Source organism: Oncorhynchus mykiss, chromosome 12, assembly GCF_057628025.1.
Source record: "Oncorhynchus mykiss isolate SJ-2025 chromosome 12, ASM5762802v1, whole genome shotgun sequence".
In the NCBI taxonomy this organism is placed as follows: Eukaryota; Metazoa; Chordata; class Actinopteri; order Salmoniformes; family Salmonidae; genus Oncorhynchus; species Oncorhynchus mykiss.
Window position 1 is genome coordinate 12,651,893 of NC_143033.1, and position 18,037 is coordinate 12,669,929.

The following is an 18,037-nucleotide window of genomic DNA, read 5'->3' on the forward strand; positions in this document are numbered from 1 at the left end:
TACCTCACTCTGAAGAGGAGACTGTCATTTGCTGATTGGTCGAGTTTGAGGATGTGATTGGGTGGGAACCACATGCGGTCGCTCTCCCTCATCAGGCCAAACAGGCTGCAGTACAACGGTGACAGGCCTGGGAGACAAGAGAGAACAGAATAATAACAACATTGACACCAAACACATCCATAGGGATAAGCAGAGCCATATGTATCCTTGTGGTTAGTGTGTCAGCCCTGAGATTGGAAGGTTGGGGTTTTGATTCCCCCGTCAAGTCATACCAAAGACTCCAAAATTGGGACCTGATGCCTCTATGCTTGGAAGTTTAGTATTTAAGAGATGGATTAGGGGTAAGGCCCTGCGATAGGCTAGCGTCATGCCCAGGGGGTGTCTCACCCTACAGAAATGGGAGGCAGAGCAATGGACATTAGACTGGTGGAAATCTGTCCTTTTGTCCAAATTTTAGATTTTTGGTTACAACCACTATCTATGTGAGATGCAGAGTAGGTGAACAGATGATCTTTGCAAGTGTACTTCCCATCGTGAAGCATGGAGGAGGAGGTGTGATGGTGCTTTGCTGGCAAGGCACACTTAACCAGCATGGCTACCACAGCATTCTTCAGCAATACGCAATCCCATCTGGTTTGCGCTCAGTGGGACTATCATTTGTTTTTCAACCGGACAACGGCCTCCACAAACCCCTGACCTCAACCCAATTGAGATGAGTTGGACCGCTGAGTGAAGGAAAAGCAGCCAACAAGTGCTTAGCATATGTGGGAACTCCTTCAAGACTGTTGGAAAAGCATTCCTCATCATGACCTTTAAGGCAAAGCCAATCCTAGATCAGCACTCCTACTCATGCACAAACACACAGGTGGTTATGGTCAACTGGTCCCTGTAAGAGGGTTGGGGTTGTGAGGGTTTAGAGTTTAGGATTTTAAGCTTGAGGCGAGACATTTCAGTGAATAGTATTGGGTCTCAGTCAGCTGTGCTCTAGTCTGGAATCTTGGAGTGAAATCTGCTGTGCTCTGGGTCTGGGTTCTGGAAGTGAAATCAGCCTTAGCTGTGCTCTGGTCTGGGCTCTGGGAGTGAAATCACTCTCAGCTGTGTTGTCTGGTCTGGGCTCTGGGAGTGAAATCACTCTCAGCTGTGTTGTCTGGTCTGGGCTCTGGGAGTGAAATCACTCTCAGCTGTGTTGTCTGGTCTGGGCTCTGGGAGTAAAATCTGATTAACTGGCCAAAAGGCACCTACTGTATGAAATGGCACTCTTCTCAGCATGGAAATAACGTTGTAAAGAGCATTAAACACACTAGCCATTTCAACAGCTTTAAAGTTATAAATATATGTATGTTTTTCCCACGTATGTAGGCCTATAGCTTCGGGCTGCAATGTGTCCACAGGGGCAGCAGGTAGCCTAGTGGTTAGAGCATTGGGCCAGTAACCAAAAGGTTGGTGGCTCGAATCCCAGAGCTGACAAGGTGAAAATCTGTCGTTCTGCCCATGAACAAGGCAGGTATCCAACTGTTCCTAGGCCGTCATTGCAAATAAGAATTTATTCTTAACTAACTTGCCTGGTTAAATACAAACATTTAAAATGTATGTATTTACACTACCCTTGAAAAGTTTGGGGTCACTTAGAAATGTCCTTGTTTTCCATGAAAACATATGTGAAATTAGTTGCAAAATGAATAGGAAATAGAGTCAATGATTTTTAATTGAAATATTAACTGTGCCCTTTCGTCAAAGAATCCTTCATTTGCAGCAACTACAGCCTTGCAGACTTTGGCATTTTAGTTGTCAATTTGTTGAGGTAATCTGAAGAGATTTCACCCCATGCTTCCTGAAGCACCTCCCACAAGTTGGATTGGCACTTCTTAGGTACCATACAGTCAAGCTGCTCCCACAACCGCTCAATAGGGTTGAGATCCAGTGACTGTGCTGGTCACTCCATTATAGACAGAATACCAGCTGACTGCTTCTTCCCTAAATAGTTATTGCATAGTTTGGAGTTGTTCTTTGGGTAATTGTTTTTTCTGCGTCTCACGAATGTTCCTTCTGGTCCAAACACCTCAAACTTAGATTTGTCTGTCCATAACACTTTTTTCCAATCTTCTTCTATCCAGTGTCTCTGTTCTTGCCCATCTTAATCTTTTATTTTAATTAGCCAGTCTGAGATATGGCTTTTTCTTTGCAACTCTGCCTAGAAGGCCAGCATCCCGGAGTCGCCTCTTCACTGTTGACATTGAGACTGGTGTTTTGCGGGTACTATTTAATGAAGCTGCCAGTTGAGAAGTTGTGAGGAGTCTCTCAAACTAGACATTAATGTACTTGCTCAGGTGTGGACCGGGGCCTCCCACTCCTCTTTCTATTCTGGTTAGAGCTGGTTTGCACTGTTCTGTGAAGGGAGTAGCACACAGCGTTGTACAAGATCTTCAGTTTCTTGGCAATTTCTCACATGGAATAGCCTTCATTTCTCATAACAAGAATAGACTGACGAGTTTCAGAAGAAAGTGCTTTGTTTCTGGCCATTTTGAGCCTGTAATCGAGCCCACAAATGCTGATGCTCCAGATACTCAACTCGTCTAAAGGCTAGTTGTATTGCTTCTTTAATCAGCACAACAGTTTTAAGCTGTGCTAACATAATTGCAAAAGGGTTTCTAATGATCAATTAGCCTTTTAAAATGATAAACTTGGAATAGCTAACAACGTGCCATTGGAACACAGGAGAGATGGTTGCTGATAATGGGCCTCTGTTCGCCTATGTAAATATTCCATACATTATTTTTTTTAAATTGGCCGTTTCCAGCTACAATAACCATTTACAACATTAACCATATCTACACTGTATTTCTGATCAATTTGATGTTATTTTAATGGACAAAAAATGTGATTTTCTTTCAAAAACAAGGACATTTATAACTGAACCCAAACTTTTGAAAGGGAGTGTATGCATGCATGCATGTACAGTGGGGCAAAAAAGTATTTAGTCAGCCACCAATTGTGCAAGTTCTCCCACTTAAAAAGATGAGAGGCCTGTAATTTTCATCATAGGTACACTTCAACTATGAGAGACAAAATGAGAAAAAAAAATCCAGAAAATCACATTGTAGGATTTTTAATGAATTTATTTGCAAATTATGGTGGGATATAAGTATTTGGTCACCTACAAACAAGCAAGACTTCTGGCTCTCACAGACCTGGATCTTCTTCTTTAAGAGGCTCATCTGTCCTCCACTCGTTACCTGTATTAATGGCACCTGTTTGAACTTGTTATCAGTATAAAAGACACCTGTCCACAACCTCAAACAGTCACACTCCAAACTCCACTATGGCCAAGACCAAAGAGCTGTCAAAGGACACCAGAAACAAAATTGTAGACCTGCACCAGGCTGGGAAGACTGAATCTGCAATAGGTAAGCAGCTTGGTTTGAAGAAATCAACTGTGGGAGCAATTATTAGGATATGGAAGACATACAAGACCACTGATAATCTCCCTCGATCTGGGGCTCCAAGCAAGATCTCACCCCGTGGGGTCAAAATGATCACAAGAACGGTGAGCAAAAATCCCAGAACCACACGGGGGGACCTAGTGAATGACCTGCAGAGAGCTGGGACCAAAGTAACAAAGCCTACCATCAGTAACACACTACGCCGCCAGGGACTCAAATCCTGCAGTGCCAGACGTGTCCCCCTGCTTAAGCCAGTTCATGTCCAGGCCCGTCTGAAGTTTGCTAGAGAGCATTTGGATGATCCAGAAGAAGATTTGGAGAATGTCATATGGTCAGATGAAACCAAAATATAACTTTTTGGTAAAAATTCAACTCGTCGTGTTTGGAGGACAAAGAATGCTGAGTTGCATCCAAAGAACACCATACCTACTGTGAAGCATGGGGGTGGAAACATCATGCTTTGGGGCTGTTTTTCTGCAAAGGGACCAGGACGACTGATCCGTGTAAAGGAAAGAATGAATGGGTTCATGTATCGTGAGATTTTGAGTGAAAACCTCCTTCCATCAGCAAGGGCATTGAAGATGAAACGTGGCTGGGTCTTTCAGCATGACAATGATCCCAAACACACCGCCCAGGCAACGAAGGAGTGGCTTTGTAAGAAGCATTTCAAGGTCCTGGAGTGGCCTAGCCAGTCTCCAGATCTCAACCCCATAGAAAATCTTTGGAGGGAGTTGAAAGTCTGTGTTGCCCAGCAACAGCCCCAAAGCATAACTGCTCTAGAGGAGATCTGCATGGAGGAATGGGCCAAAATACCAGCAACAGTGTGTGAAAACCTTGTGAAGACTTACAGAAAACGTTTGACCTCTGTCATTGCCAACAAAGGGTATATAACAAAGTATTGAGATAAACTTTTGTTATTGACCAAATACTTATTTTCCACCATAATTTGCAAATAAATTCATTAAAAATCCTACAATGTGACTTTCTGGATTTTTTTTTCTAATTTTGTCTGTCATAGTTGAAGTGTACCTATGATGAAAATTACAGGCCTCTCATCTTTTTTAGTGGGAGAACTTGCACAATTGGTGGCTGACTAAATACTTTTTTGCCCCACTGTATGTATGTATGTATACATCCTTCTGCAGGGAACAATTTTTTTCCAAGTTCTTTTTTTAATCATGGGAGTACTCCTAACATTAAAACATGTCAAATGCCCATCCTTTCATTTTTATTTTGGATTCGCCCATGGATTGATGTTTCAACATTGCCTCAATGAAGAGTTTGGCGTTCGACTAGCCACATGCAGTTACAAGCCTGCTAGAGTTAGCGGCAGGCGGACAAGCAATATCCACCGTTGTAGTACAGATGAAACCTGAGCTGGGAGCTGGACAGTTTTAGAAAACCCTGACTAGATGTAGTTTCAATAATAGTATACCCCTTTGGGCCAAGCCCTCAAAAACAACAACGTATATGAGACGAGGGTGTGACAAACAGTAGATGAGAGAAACCGGAAGTGAGAATAGAGTGCTGTGTGACAAGAGGAAGAGAAGCCTAGGCGAGCGTATTGCATGGTGGAGGTTAGTAAGTTTGCTAGCTAGCCAGCCTCACTTTCTGCCTGTACGGGGAGACTGCGATATGGCAGCCTGGGGGAGCAGAGGAAGAATAGAATACAAGTCATTAGCCATCAAAGAGCTGACTGTCCACATATAAATAAAAGTACTAGATTGAGTGTATCCGTCAAATTTCTGTGGTCTGAGGAGCTTTTCCCATTCTACTAGACCTAATTATATGGTTGTCGCCTTCTCCCTTAGGTGCTCAGAATAACCTCACTGTCTCTCTAAACTTCGTAACATAATAACTCTGACATGGCAACATAATCACTCCAGCATGTCGAGTTACACTGCAGTGTGGAGTAGGTAAACATCAGAAGGTATAGGTGGACAGGGAGTGAGAGGAGTCAATTAAAAATAATCTGAGAGCGCCTGAGAGAGAGCCAGAGACAGAGAGCCAAAGAGAGAGAGACAAAGAGAGCCAAAGAGAGAGCCAAAGAGAGAGAGCCAGAGAGAGAAAAAATGAAAGCGAGAGAGTAAATGAAAGAGAGCGAGAGTGCAAGAGAGAGAGTGCTGCAGGGTGCATATCAGAGACCTTCTGGGGTGTGTTTGAGAGAGATAGAGACATAGAGAACTAAAAATCAACAAGTCAACAGCCTGCTGAGGTCAGTGTATGAACACCCAGGTCAGTGGTAGGCTATATTCAACATAACTACACTACATGACTTTGGCTTTAAGACAAATTCAAGCAAAACTGCTATCAATGCTTTTCCGGGTTGGGACTAAGAATATATTCTCTTTAAACTACATCTCGATGCATATTTACACTTTACAGATTAAACTGACAGATACAGAACAATGTTTACACTTTACAGATTAAACTGACAGATACAGAACAATGTTTACACTTTACAGATTCAACTGACAGATACAGAACAATGTTTACACTTTACAGATTAAACTGACAGATACAGAACAATGTTTACACTTTACAGATTAAACTGACAGGTACAGAACAATGTTTACACTTTACAGATTCAACTGACAGATACAGAACAATGTTTACACTTTACAGATTAAACTGACAGATACAGAACAATGTTTACACTTTACAGATTAAATTGACAGATACAGAACAATGTTTACACTTTACAGATTCAACTGACAGATACAGAACAATGTTTACACTTTACAGATTCAACTGACAGGTACAGAACAATGTTTACACTTTACAGATTCAACTGACAGATACAGAACAATGTTTACACTTTACAGATTCAACTGACAGATACAGAACAATGTTTACACTTTACAGATTCAACTGACAGATACAGAACAATGTTTACACTTTACAGATTCAACTGACAGATACAGAACAATGTTTACACTTTACAGATTAAACTGACAGATACAGAACAATGTTTACACTTTACAGATTAAACTGACAGATACAGAACAATGTTTACACTTTACAGATTAAACTGACAGATACAGAACAATGTTTACACTTTACAGATTCAACTGACAGATACAGAACAATGTTTACACTTTACAGATTAAACTGACAGATACAGAACAATGTTTACACTTTACAGATTAAACTGACAGATACAGAACAATGTTTACACTTTACAGATTAAACTGACAGATACAGAACAATGTTTACACTTTACAGATTAAACTGACAGATACAGAACAATGTTTACACTTTACAGATTCAACTGACAGGTACAGAACAATGTTTACACTTTACAGATTAAACTGAGATACAGAACAATGTTTACACTTTACAGATTACACTGACAGATACAGAACAATGTTTACACTTTACAGATTAAACTGACAGATACAGAACAATGTTTACACTTTACAGATTAAACTGACAGATACAGAACAATGTTTACACTTTGAAGCAAAATTGAAGGGTAATTTGGAATGAAAATAAGTTATTTTTTGAGTACTCTGTAAACCGGGCCAAACAGATAGCAATTTGACACATTTGTCCTCTTGCACAGATGAGTTGACCTCTTCAAGTGGAGGTGTCAAATAGGTTTTAAAGCTACAAATACACAGACTGTTGGACATCTAGTTAAACAACCACCACAACAACTGTATAACTGCTTAAAATGACATTAAGACTGTGATCAAGGAGAGATGGGTCTAAGTAGGCGGGTTCTGCTCTAACGGAAGAACAGACTGCGCTTCAACTCAGGTACACCACTCGCTACCCACCGCCAAACATTGCACACGACTCTGCCAAAAAGCACAATGCTCAAATACTTCTGCGTTAGTCTTTGACTAATCAAATAATTAATTTATCAAATTTATTTTTTATTTTTATTTTACCTTTATTTAACCAGGCAAGTCAGTTAAGAACAAATTCTTATTTTCAATGACGGCCTGGGAACAGTGGGTTAACTGCCTGTTCAGGGGCAGAACGACAGATTTGTACCTTGTCAGCTCGGGGGTTTGAACTCGCAACCTTCCGGTTACTAGTCCAACGCTCTAACCACTAGGCTACCCTGCCGCCCCAAATAATTAGTCTAATGAATCTGAGTACAGCCTCTCCAGGCCCAGATTACCCTAGTCACAAAACAGGTCTATACTGTAGGGGATATGAAGCTTGATTTACTGCCATGGTGGCTAGGCTGGTTACACACGTGCGGAATCCCAAATCAACCCTTCGCTTGCCATTGCCAGACGTTCTATGCGTCTACATCTTAATTGGACGGGTGTTGCAGCGTCCCATATCCAGCAAGCATCAAACCCACAACCTCAGTTTACATTTACCGCTACAATGGCTCCGTCTATGTCAAGACAAAATGAGAACCCCATCTGCAGTAAACAATGACTAGTAGTTCCACAAAGCCCTCAAGAGAAGTAACCCTGAGTCAGACTCTGTGCTAATGAAAGAGGTCAGAGGAGATATTTGTGTGGATTACACTCCCTCCGCATTGAAACCTCTTCCTTGTGCTTCTGTCTGCGCTGAAAAGGTTTACTTTTATGGGTTAGGGATGGTTTTGATGTTTGTTGTAGGGGCAATAAGAACAAACGGCATGCACTTTAGGCCCTGTAGGGCAGGAGATCGTCTCTGTGGGCTGCAGCATTGCGAGGGTTAACACGTTTAAATATGTTTTACTCACGTTGGCCACAGAGAAGGAGAGCCCACAGGCTTTGGAAAGCGGGCCGTGTCCGTGGCACTGTATTGACCTCAAAGCGAGCAAAGAAGTTGTTTAATTTGTCTGGAATAGGAACCTGCTCTGCTTTCTGTGTGAGGAAAGGTAGTACTCTACAGGTGTTGTAGAGCAAAAACCTGTAGGAGAGTCAATGCCTTGATGTTTGCAGAGAATGACTGGGTGTTGTCCAGGATCACACCAAGACACTAATGTCAGGCCGGACACTAGTCTTGTGTTCAGAGCCAATGTTGGGTCTGATGGAGGCTGGGGCCAGTCTGTGATATGGGCGTTGCGTGGATTTGGATGAGCGGTGGAGTCTGGGCCCTTTGGTGTCAACAGCAGTCACAGGACATGGACATGGACGTGTGTGAGGTATGTGGTTTTCAGAGGAGGTTGGTGTGAAGAGCTATAGGAGGACAGGCTCATTGTAATAGTTGGAATGGAATAAACACAACGATAAAACACAACAAGCATATTGAAACCACAACTTGACTCCATTCTAGCCATTACATGACAGTCCTCCTATAGCTCCTCCCACCAGCCTCCACTGGTGGTGAGTGTCATCCACCCAGATGTGTGTGTCAGGGTTTCAGTTAGCCGGTAATTGCTTCCTTTTGGCCTTTTTTTCCCCCAATATTTTTTTTTGTTGTCAGCCAAATTTTTTTTTTTTTAAATCCCATTGCAAAATAATGCTTTTTATTCATTGATGGTAATACATTTAACCGACATGCTTATCGGTCTATAGGTTAATTTGCATATTTTAGAGTCATTAAAATTGGTGTGTGTGTATTTTCTTATTTATACAACACAACTATCACAGGCATACAGAGCCTGTTTTGAGCGGGATGTCTGCTCAGTTGTGTAAAGTACAAAAGTAAAAAATACTTTGAAGTACTACTTAACTCGTTTTTTGGAGGTATCTGTAATTTACTTTTTATATTTGGGACAACTTTTACGTCACTAGATTCCTAAAGAAAATAATGTACTTATTACGCCATACATTTTCCTTGATACACAGAAGTACTAGTTACATTTTGAATACTTAGCAGGACAGGAAAATGGTCCAATTTACACACTTATCAAGAGAACATCCCTGGTCATCCCTATTGCCTCTGGCCTGGCGGACTCAATAAACACAAATGCTTTGTTTGTAAATTATGTCAGTGTTGAAGTGTGCCCCTGGCAATCTGGTTAAACAAAACTGCTGTCTGATTTGAAATCATTTATACTTTTACTTTTGATACTTAAGTATATTTGAGCAATTAAATTTACTTTTGGGTATTTTTTTCTATTAGAGCAGCTACTCTTCCTGGGGTCCACACAAAATATGACATAATGCAAAACATTAATAGACAAAGACAAAACTACATAAAAAATGTTTACGGCACACGTAGCCTACGTATCAATACATACACACAAACTATCTAGGTCAAATAGGGGAGAGGTGTTGTGCCGTGAGGTCTTGCTGTATCTCTTTTTTGAATTTTGAATTTGAACAATATGATATGGAAAAGGAGTTCCATGCAATAAGGGCTCTATATAATACTGTACCCTTCCTTGAATTTGTTCTGGATTTGAGGACTGTGAAAAGACCCCTGGTGGCATGTCTTGTCGGCCAAGTGTGTGTGTGTGTGTGTGTGTGTGTCAGAGCTGTGTGTAAGTTGACTATGCAAACAATTTGGGATTTTCAATACATTGTTTCTTACAAAAAGATGAAGTGATGCAGTCAGTCTCTCCACAACTATTAGCCAAGAGAGAAAGACATGTATAGTACTTCAATCAGCCCTTTGATTACATGGAAGAACAAGACGTGCCACTCTGTTCTTGACCAGCTGCAGCTTAACTATGGCTTTCCTTGCAGCACTCGACTGGACAATAATCAAGAATAATCAAAACTAGAGCCTGCAGGACTTGCTTTTTGAAGTGTGGTGTCAAAAAAGCAGATCCTATTTTTTTTTACGGACAGACATCTCCCCATCTTTACATCCATTGAATCTCTGTTTTGACCATGACAGTTTACAATCTAAGGTAACACCAAGTAATTTAGTCTCTTCAACTTCTTCAACAGCCACACCATTCATTACCAGATTCAGCTGAGGTCTATAACTTAGGGAATGATTTGTACCAAATTTCAATGCTCTTAGTTTTAGAGATGATCAGGACCAGTTTATTACTGGCCACCCCTTCCAAACCAGACTGGAACTCTTTGTTAAGGGTTTCAGTGACTACATTAGTTGTGGTTGCTGATACGTACGTGGCTGAATCATCGGCATACATGGACACACATGCTTTGTTTAATGCCAGTGGCAGGTCATTGGTAAAAATAGAAAAGAGTACAGGGCCTAAAAAACTGCCCTGCGGTACACCACACTTTACCTAGAAAAGCTTCCATTAAAAGAAAACCCTTTACGTTCTATTAGAAAGATATCTCTGAATCCACGCTAGGGGCTGTACCAAATGTTTGATGTATTATAATAATTGATTATGCTTATGTTGTATTAATAGAAGGGGAGGGGTTATAAGACCCCTCCTTCCTTACATGTATAGGGTCCTAGACTACAGATTAACAATATTATAACACATTATATGAGGTTTAATATTGTTCCACAGTACTTTTCTAGGATCTCTGCCTCTCATGAAGAAACTGTCTGAGAAATGTGTGACAGTGAAGACAGAACTCTGCAGGGAGTGTAAGAGATAAGAGATTAGTCAGACATTCCACTATAAATCAACTTGGACATTTACTGCTAAGCTTTTAGATAACACTAAAAGCCTTGTTTATATAGCTGTGTAGGCATGGTTTTGGTCTCATGAGTAAAAGGTAATGATGTAGGCAGTGACATCACCAAGGCTGGACTTCGGGTTTAATAAAAACAACTTGGGACTTTTTCTATTTTGCAGAACTTACTCAGAAACATGCATCATGTTCCTGTTGTCAAATTCTGTCTGCAATTGCATTAATAAAGGTTTTTGAATGATTTAATTAAAAGATAGTCATAATGCTAATTTCACCAATGAGCCCATGATTGACAAGGAACAAGGAAACTAATCCCAACACTATGACAGAGATTGAAAAGCAATAACACACGAGTGTTTTCAACAACAAGTTATGGTCAATAATATCAAAGGCTGCACTGAAATCTAACAGTACAGATCCCACAATCTTCTTATCAATTTCTTTCAACCAATCATCAGTCGTGTGTGTCAATGTGTCAAATGTTGTGTCCTTCTCTATAAGCATGCTGAAAGTTTGATACTAATAGGTTTACAGAGAGAAACAATTTGTTCCAACAGTTTGCTAAGAGCTGGCAGCAATCTGAAATGTCTGCTGCTTTACCACTCTTGGGTAGCAGAATGACTTTGGCTTCCCTCCAGGCCTGAGGACAAAGACTTTCCTCTAGACTCAGATGAAAGATATGACAGATAGGAGTGGCTATAGAGTCAGCTACCTTCCTCAGTAGCTTTCCATCTAAGTTGTGAAAGCCAGGAGGTTTGTCATTATTGATCGATAACAATCATTTTCCCACCTCTCCCACTCTAACTTTACAGAATTAAAACTTGCAATGCTTTTCTTTCATAATTTCTTTTTTATGCATAAATACGATGGCTCACTGTTCGTTGTTGGCATTTCCTGCCTAAATTTGCCCACTTTGCCAATGAAGTAATCATAAAAATTATTGTCAACATCAAATGGTTTTGTGATGAATAAGCCATCTGATTCAATGAAAGACGGAGTTGAATGTCTTTCTGCCCATAATTTCATTTAAAAATTACTCAAATGTTTTTCCATCATTCTTTATACAGTATATCATTGATCTTGGTTTCACAATACAGTTTCTTCTTTCGGTTGAATTTAGTCACATATTCTCTCAATTTGCAGTAAGTCAGCCAGACAGATGTGCAGCCATCTCGTTCAACCATACAGATTTTAAATTCCTCATCAATCCAAGGAGACTGAACAGCTCCAACGGTCCGTTTTTTAAACGGGTGCATGTTTATCAATAATTGGAAGAAGCAATTTGATAAATTCATCAAGAGCAGCGTCTGGAGGCTCCTTATTAAATCACATCGAACCTACATGTTTTTAACATCATCTACATAAATCACAGCAAAATATTTTGTATTATCACTTATACAATATTTTAGGCCCAGCTGTTGAAACTCTGGCTTTCCTGGAAAAAGCCACTATATTGTGATCACTGCACCCAATGTGCACAGATACAACTTTAGAACAAAGTTCTACAGTATTAGTCAACATGTGATCTAAACAGTACATGTGGATGATCTTGTTCCTGTAGTGTTTGAAAACACCCTGGTAGGTTGATTAATAACCTGAACCAGATTACAGGCACTGGTTACAGTGAGAAGCTTCCTCTTGAGTGGACAACTTGATCAAAACCAGTCAATATTTCAGGTCCCCATGAAAGTAGACCTCTGTTTACATCACATACACAATCAACCATTTCACACATTATTAAAATACTGACTGTTAGCACTATGTTGCCTATAGCAACACCCCAAAACAAAAAGGCTTTAGATGTGCCAAGTGAACCTGCATCCACAACACTTCAATAACACTTGACATAAGATCTTCTTTACGCATTACAGGGATGTGGCTCTGAATATATACAGCAATTCCTCCTCCATAAGCATTTCTCTCTCTTCTATAGCCGTTATATCCTTCTATTGCTAAAATTGTATCATCAAATTAATTATCTAAGTGAGTCTCAGAAATGGCTAATTTATTAATGTTATCAAGTAATTGACTTCATGAACCTTATATCTAAGGCTGCCTATATTAATGACAGATTTCCACCGGTCTAATGTCCATTGCTCGTGTTTCTTGGCTCAAGCAAGTCTCTTCTTCTTATTGGTGTCCTTTAGTAGTGGTTTATTTGCAGCAATTTGACCTTGAAGGCCTGATTTCACGCAGTGTCCTCCTGAACAGTTGATGTTGAGATGTGCCTGTTATTTGAACTCTGAAGCATTTATTTGGGCTGCAATTTCTGAGGCTGGTAACTCTAATGAACTTATCCTCTGCAGCAGAGGTAACTCTGGGTCTTCCTTTCCTGTGGCGGTCCTCGTGAGAGCCAGTTTCATCATAGCGCTTGATGGTTTCTGCGACTGCACTTGAAGAAACTTTCAAAGTTCTTGAAATGTTCTGTATTGACTGACCTTCATGGTCTTAAAGAAACAATGTACTGTTGTTTCTCTTTGCTTATTTGAGCTGTTCTTGCCATAATATGGACTTGGTCTTTCACCAAATATAGTTATTTTCTGGTCCTTATACCACTTCTACCTTGTCACAACATTACTGATTGGCTCTAACGCATTAAGGAAAGAATTTCCACAAACTAACTTTTAATAAGGCACACCTGTTAATTGAAATGCATTCTAGGGGACTACCTCATGAAGCTGGTTGAGAGATGCCAAGAGTGTGCAAAGCTGTCATCAAGGCAAAGCGTGGCTACTTAAAGAATCTCAAATATAAAATATTTTTAGATTTGTTTAACACTTTTTTGGTTACTACATGATTCTATATGTGTTATTTTGTAGTTTTGATGTCTTCACTATTATTCTACAATGTAGAAAATAGTAAAAATAAAGAAAAATCCTTGAATGAGTAGGTGTGTCCATACTTTAGACTGGTACAGTACGTAAATAAGGTATTCTGTTTATTCTTTGTAATCTGCAAACATTTCTGAAAACCTGTTTTTGCTTTGTCATTATGGGGTATTGTGTGTAGATTGCTCAGGATTCTTTTTTATTTAATACATTTTAGAATAAGTCTAACGTAACAAAATGTGGGTCTGAATACTTTACGAAGGCACTGTGCATAAGTACATGTAAAACCAAATACTTTTAGACTTTTACTCAAGTAGTATTTTACTGGGTGACTTTTACTTGAGTCATTTTCTATTAAGGTATCTTTACTTTTTACTTAAGTATGACAATTGGGTACTTCGCCCACCACTGTTTCTGCAGCAGCTACTCAGCGTGTTACTGCCAGAGTAAAACATGTTAATTCATAAGTCCAGTCATCGCGTAACAATTCTAAAATGCAATCGCTTGTTAAAAACTGTTTCCATGGCCACAATTAAAAAGAGCTACTGGTTTTATTTGGGAACTGAAGCGCGCCTCCCATTCACATTTCAAGTGTAGTCAACATTAGACAGGATATCAGTCCGTCACCCACCACTTTACAATGTGAGTTGTGCATCTTGAAAACATACTTAAAGCAGCAATATGTAACTTTTTGGGGCGACCCGACTCAATTTACATAAAAATATGAGTTATAGATTTGTCACTCTCATTGAAAGCCAGTCTAAGAAGCGGTAGATCTGTTCTACGTGCACTATTTCTATGCTTCCCGAACTCAGCAAACAATGTTTCCACTGCGAGAATGAGAACAGTAAATGACTAATGCTTTGACAGAAATGTATGTAACCAAATGACAGGGATTAACAGTTCATTTATTACTGGTTACATATGTAAATGGGGAATAGACAAACAAACAAAGGCCAAACAATTCACATGAAACAATGAATGCGCAAGAATTGACGGGAGACAGGGCATTCTGGGTAGCTGAGAGACGTGCCTTTTTCTTCGCCACACACCCCTCCCCATCTTGTCTCAACATTTTAAATTATACTCAAGAAACCATCTTAAAATATATTTTAGATGCTTTTCACTGACAGCAAATCAGCTAGGCCTCTATTGCCATGTGGGCTTCCCAAATAGACAGCCTACGAGCTTGTGATTTCAAACAGTCCACAGCTCATTTTGTAAAGAAGCTAATGATTATCCATTCCTCTGTGGCCAAGTGATGCTCTCTGGTGAAGTATTTTGGATGATTTTATTTATTTATGTATAGACAGGAGTAATTATATAAATATATTTTTAAACTTTAGGGCCTAATTAGACATGCAGCCTATGAAAGACCCTCATATGATTTATGTATAGACAGGAGTAATTATATAAATATATTTTTTACTTTAGGGCCTAATTAGACATGCAGCCTATGAAAGACCCTCATATGATTTATGTATAGACAGGAGTAATTATATAAATATTTTTTTTACTTTAGGGCCTAATTAGACATGCAGCCTATGAAAGACCCTCATATGATTTATGTATAGACAGGAGTAATTATATAAATATGTTTTTTTAACTTTAGGGCCTAATTAGACATGCGGCCTATGGAAGACTTCCTCATACAACATTCCTCTACTGTTCCCTTGGTTTTCATATCAACTTTCTTTCGTTGTGCAGAAGCCAAAAGGCACAATCCTAGTCACAATCCTAGGAGATTATAACAACACATGGTCATTAAGGCCAGATTGTTCTCCAAGATGTTCAAACGTTCATAATCACCAGCAGGATCTAATAATCAGAGGTTGTAGAAGGTGCAAAAGGTCAGTACCTCAGGAGGAAATGTCACTTGGCTTTTCATAGCTGGGAATTCAGAGGTCGAAATAGCAGGTGCGGTAGAGAGAGAGAGAGAGAGTGGTGTGCTGTTTTGAATGGCATGTTCCCGCAAATTGCATTTTGTCAAATGTTTGAAAATGACATGTTATTTCACGTTTCATTACAGGAGTTGCATGTTCCGTTAAGATGCATTACCATAACCTAAATGGGATCTGTAATTCTGGCCACGTGGGTAGACACCCTAATGGGCAACGTAACGAATGTGTAATTCTGGCCACCGTGGGTAGACACCCTAATGAGCAACGTAACGAATGTGTAATTCTGGCCAACGTGGGTAGACACCCTAATGGGCAACGTAACGAATGTGTAATTCTGGCCACCGTGGGTAGACACCCGAATGTGTAATTCTGGCCACCGTGGGTAGACACCCTAATGGGCAACGCACTCAATGCATACGAGTCCGGTACATTTCTCAAATGGCTGGTACATTAAAATCTTCCCGGTCACGTTGTCCGGCGTCACATTTCCCTAACGGAAACCCTGGTGTGTGTGGATCTGGATCACCAAGCAGACAATCCAGGCCCCTGAAGCCTGCGGGCAGTGGTTTCTCATTCTCGAGGGTGTGTGTGTTTGGCTACTGGTATAGGCCTATGCTGTAGCCGAAGCATTTTAAATTAATCTGGCTTAAACCTGAACCACTCACAGTCTATTGACACTAGAAACAATCACTAAAGTGTTTTAGCCAAATGTTAAGGCTAACGAAACAGTCACTAAAGTGTTTTAGCCAAATGTTAAGGCTAACGAAACAGTCACTAAAGGGTTTTAGCCAAACGTTAAGGCTAACGAAACAATCACTAAAGTGTTTTAGCCAAACGTTAAGGCTAACGAAACAATCACTAAAGTGTTTTAGCCAAACGTTAAGGCTAACGAAACAATCACTAAAGTGTTTTAGCCAAACGTTAAGGCTAACGAAACAATCACTAAAGTGTTTTAGCCAAACGTTAAGGCTAACGAAACAATCACTAAAGTGTTTTAGCCAAACGTTAAGGCTAACGAAACAATCACTAAAGTGTTTTAGCCAAACGTTAAGGCTAACGAAACAATCACTAAAGGGTTTTAGCCAAACGTTAAGGCTAACGAAACAAGCGCTGAAGTGGTTTGGTTAATGGCCAGAGAAGATGCTTTAGAGTTAAAGTCAGAGACAGGAGAGCACAGTGAACAAAACGGCAAAGTCTCAAACCTGTCCACACTTTAATACCTCAAACAAGCACCGAGGGGAAAATAGCATGTCTATTATCTCGTTCCCAAACTAAGCCCTACTAACCCGATGCAGTATGTGTCAGTCCTTGTTTATGGCTTTAATTCCACTCAACATTGTTCATGCTTTATTAAATAATCTCCTTTGGAGCAGAAAAACATTGAGCACTGGCTCACTCACCGCATGCCTTGGCCGCGTCGATGCACAGCTCCTCAGCCACATAGTCCCCTGCCGGGTAGGTGAGGTCTTGGCTGTTGGCTCCGCCCTGGCCCAGGTGGTACAGGTGCACCCTCAGACAGGGAGGTGGAGCTACTTCCTGTTCCTGTTTGGTCTCGGAGACAGGAAGTGGGTTCAGGATGCAGCCGTTCTGATTGGACGAGGGACATAATGCAGACTCCATGTCCATCACTGCAGGGAAGGGAGAGAAATACGGTGTAGAGGGGAGGAGGGAGGATAAAGAGTATGGGGAGAGAGAGAGAGAGAAAGGGGTGGTGGGGGAGGGGCAGAGGGGCGAGTCAGTTGAGTGTCATGATTATGACGCGTGTCATTAGTGAGCTATAAACATGAACTGCTCTGCATTGTTTACAGTTCGTTATGGCCAATGCTGAGAATAGAATTTACAAACTAGGGTTTTTTCTGGATCCAAAAGGGACTTAGGTGGTGGGCTTGGCAGGGGGTGTGGCAAATGGCACTGTCACACCGGCCCGTCGAAGCAGCTAGATTTTAGAGAACTCCCATCTTGACGATGTACAGACATTTTTAAGCCAATCAGAATGAGTTTTTCCACACAAAAAAGGGGTGGCTGGTTTCAGACAATCCCGCAAGTGAAGAAGCCAGATGTAGAGGTCCTGGGCTGGCGTGGTTACACATGGTCTGCGGTTGCGAAGCCAGGTTGGATGTACTGCCACATTCTCTGAACCAACGCTGGAGGCGGCTTACGGAAGAGAAATGAACATTCAACTCTCTGGCAACAGCTCTGGTGGACATTCCTGGAGTCCGCATAACAATTGCACGCTCCTTCAAAACATCTATGGCATTGTGTTGTGTGACAAAACAGTTCAGAGTGTGCTTTTATTGTCCCAGCAGAAGATGCACCTGCGCAAATGCTCATGCTGTTTAATCAGATTCTTGACATGCCACACCCGTCAGGTGGATGGATTGTCTTGGCAAAGGAGAAATGCTCAC

General features: G+C 40.7%; 1 protein-coding gene across 2 annotated transcripts in view; it reads right to left on the bottom strand.

The window, feature by feature from the left end:
* LOC110536972 (tyrosine-protein kinase JAK2) overlaps nt 1-18,037 on the bottom strand; it is a 73,402-nt gene that overhangs the window by 31,543 nt on the left and 23,822 nt on the right. For both annotated transcript variants that reach the window (XM_036936927.2, XM_090191757.1), the window contains exons 2-3: nt 17,033-17,260; nt 4-127 (exon numbers count right to left, since the gene is read on the bottom strand). In XM_036936927.2, the coding sequence (XP_036792822.2) occupies nt 4-127; nt 17,033-17,260 (352 nt within the window). The remainder of the gene's footprint in view (nt 1-3; nt 128-17,032; nt 17,261-18,037) is intronic.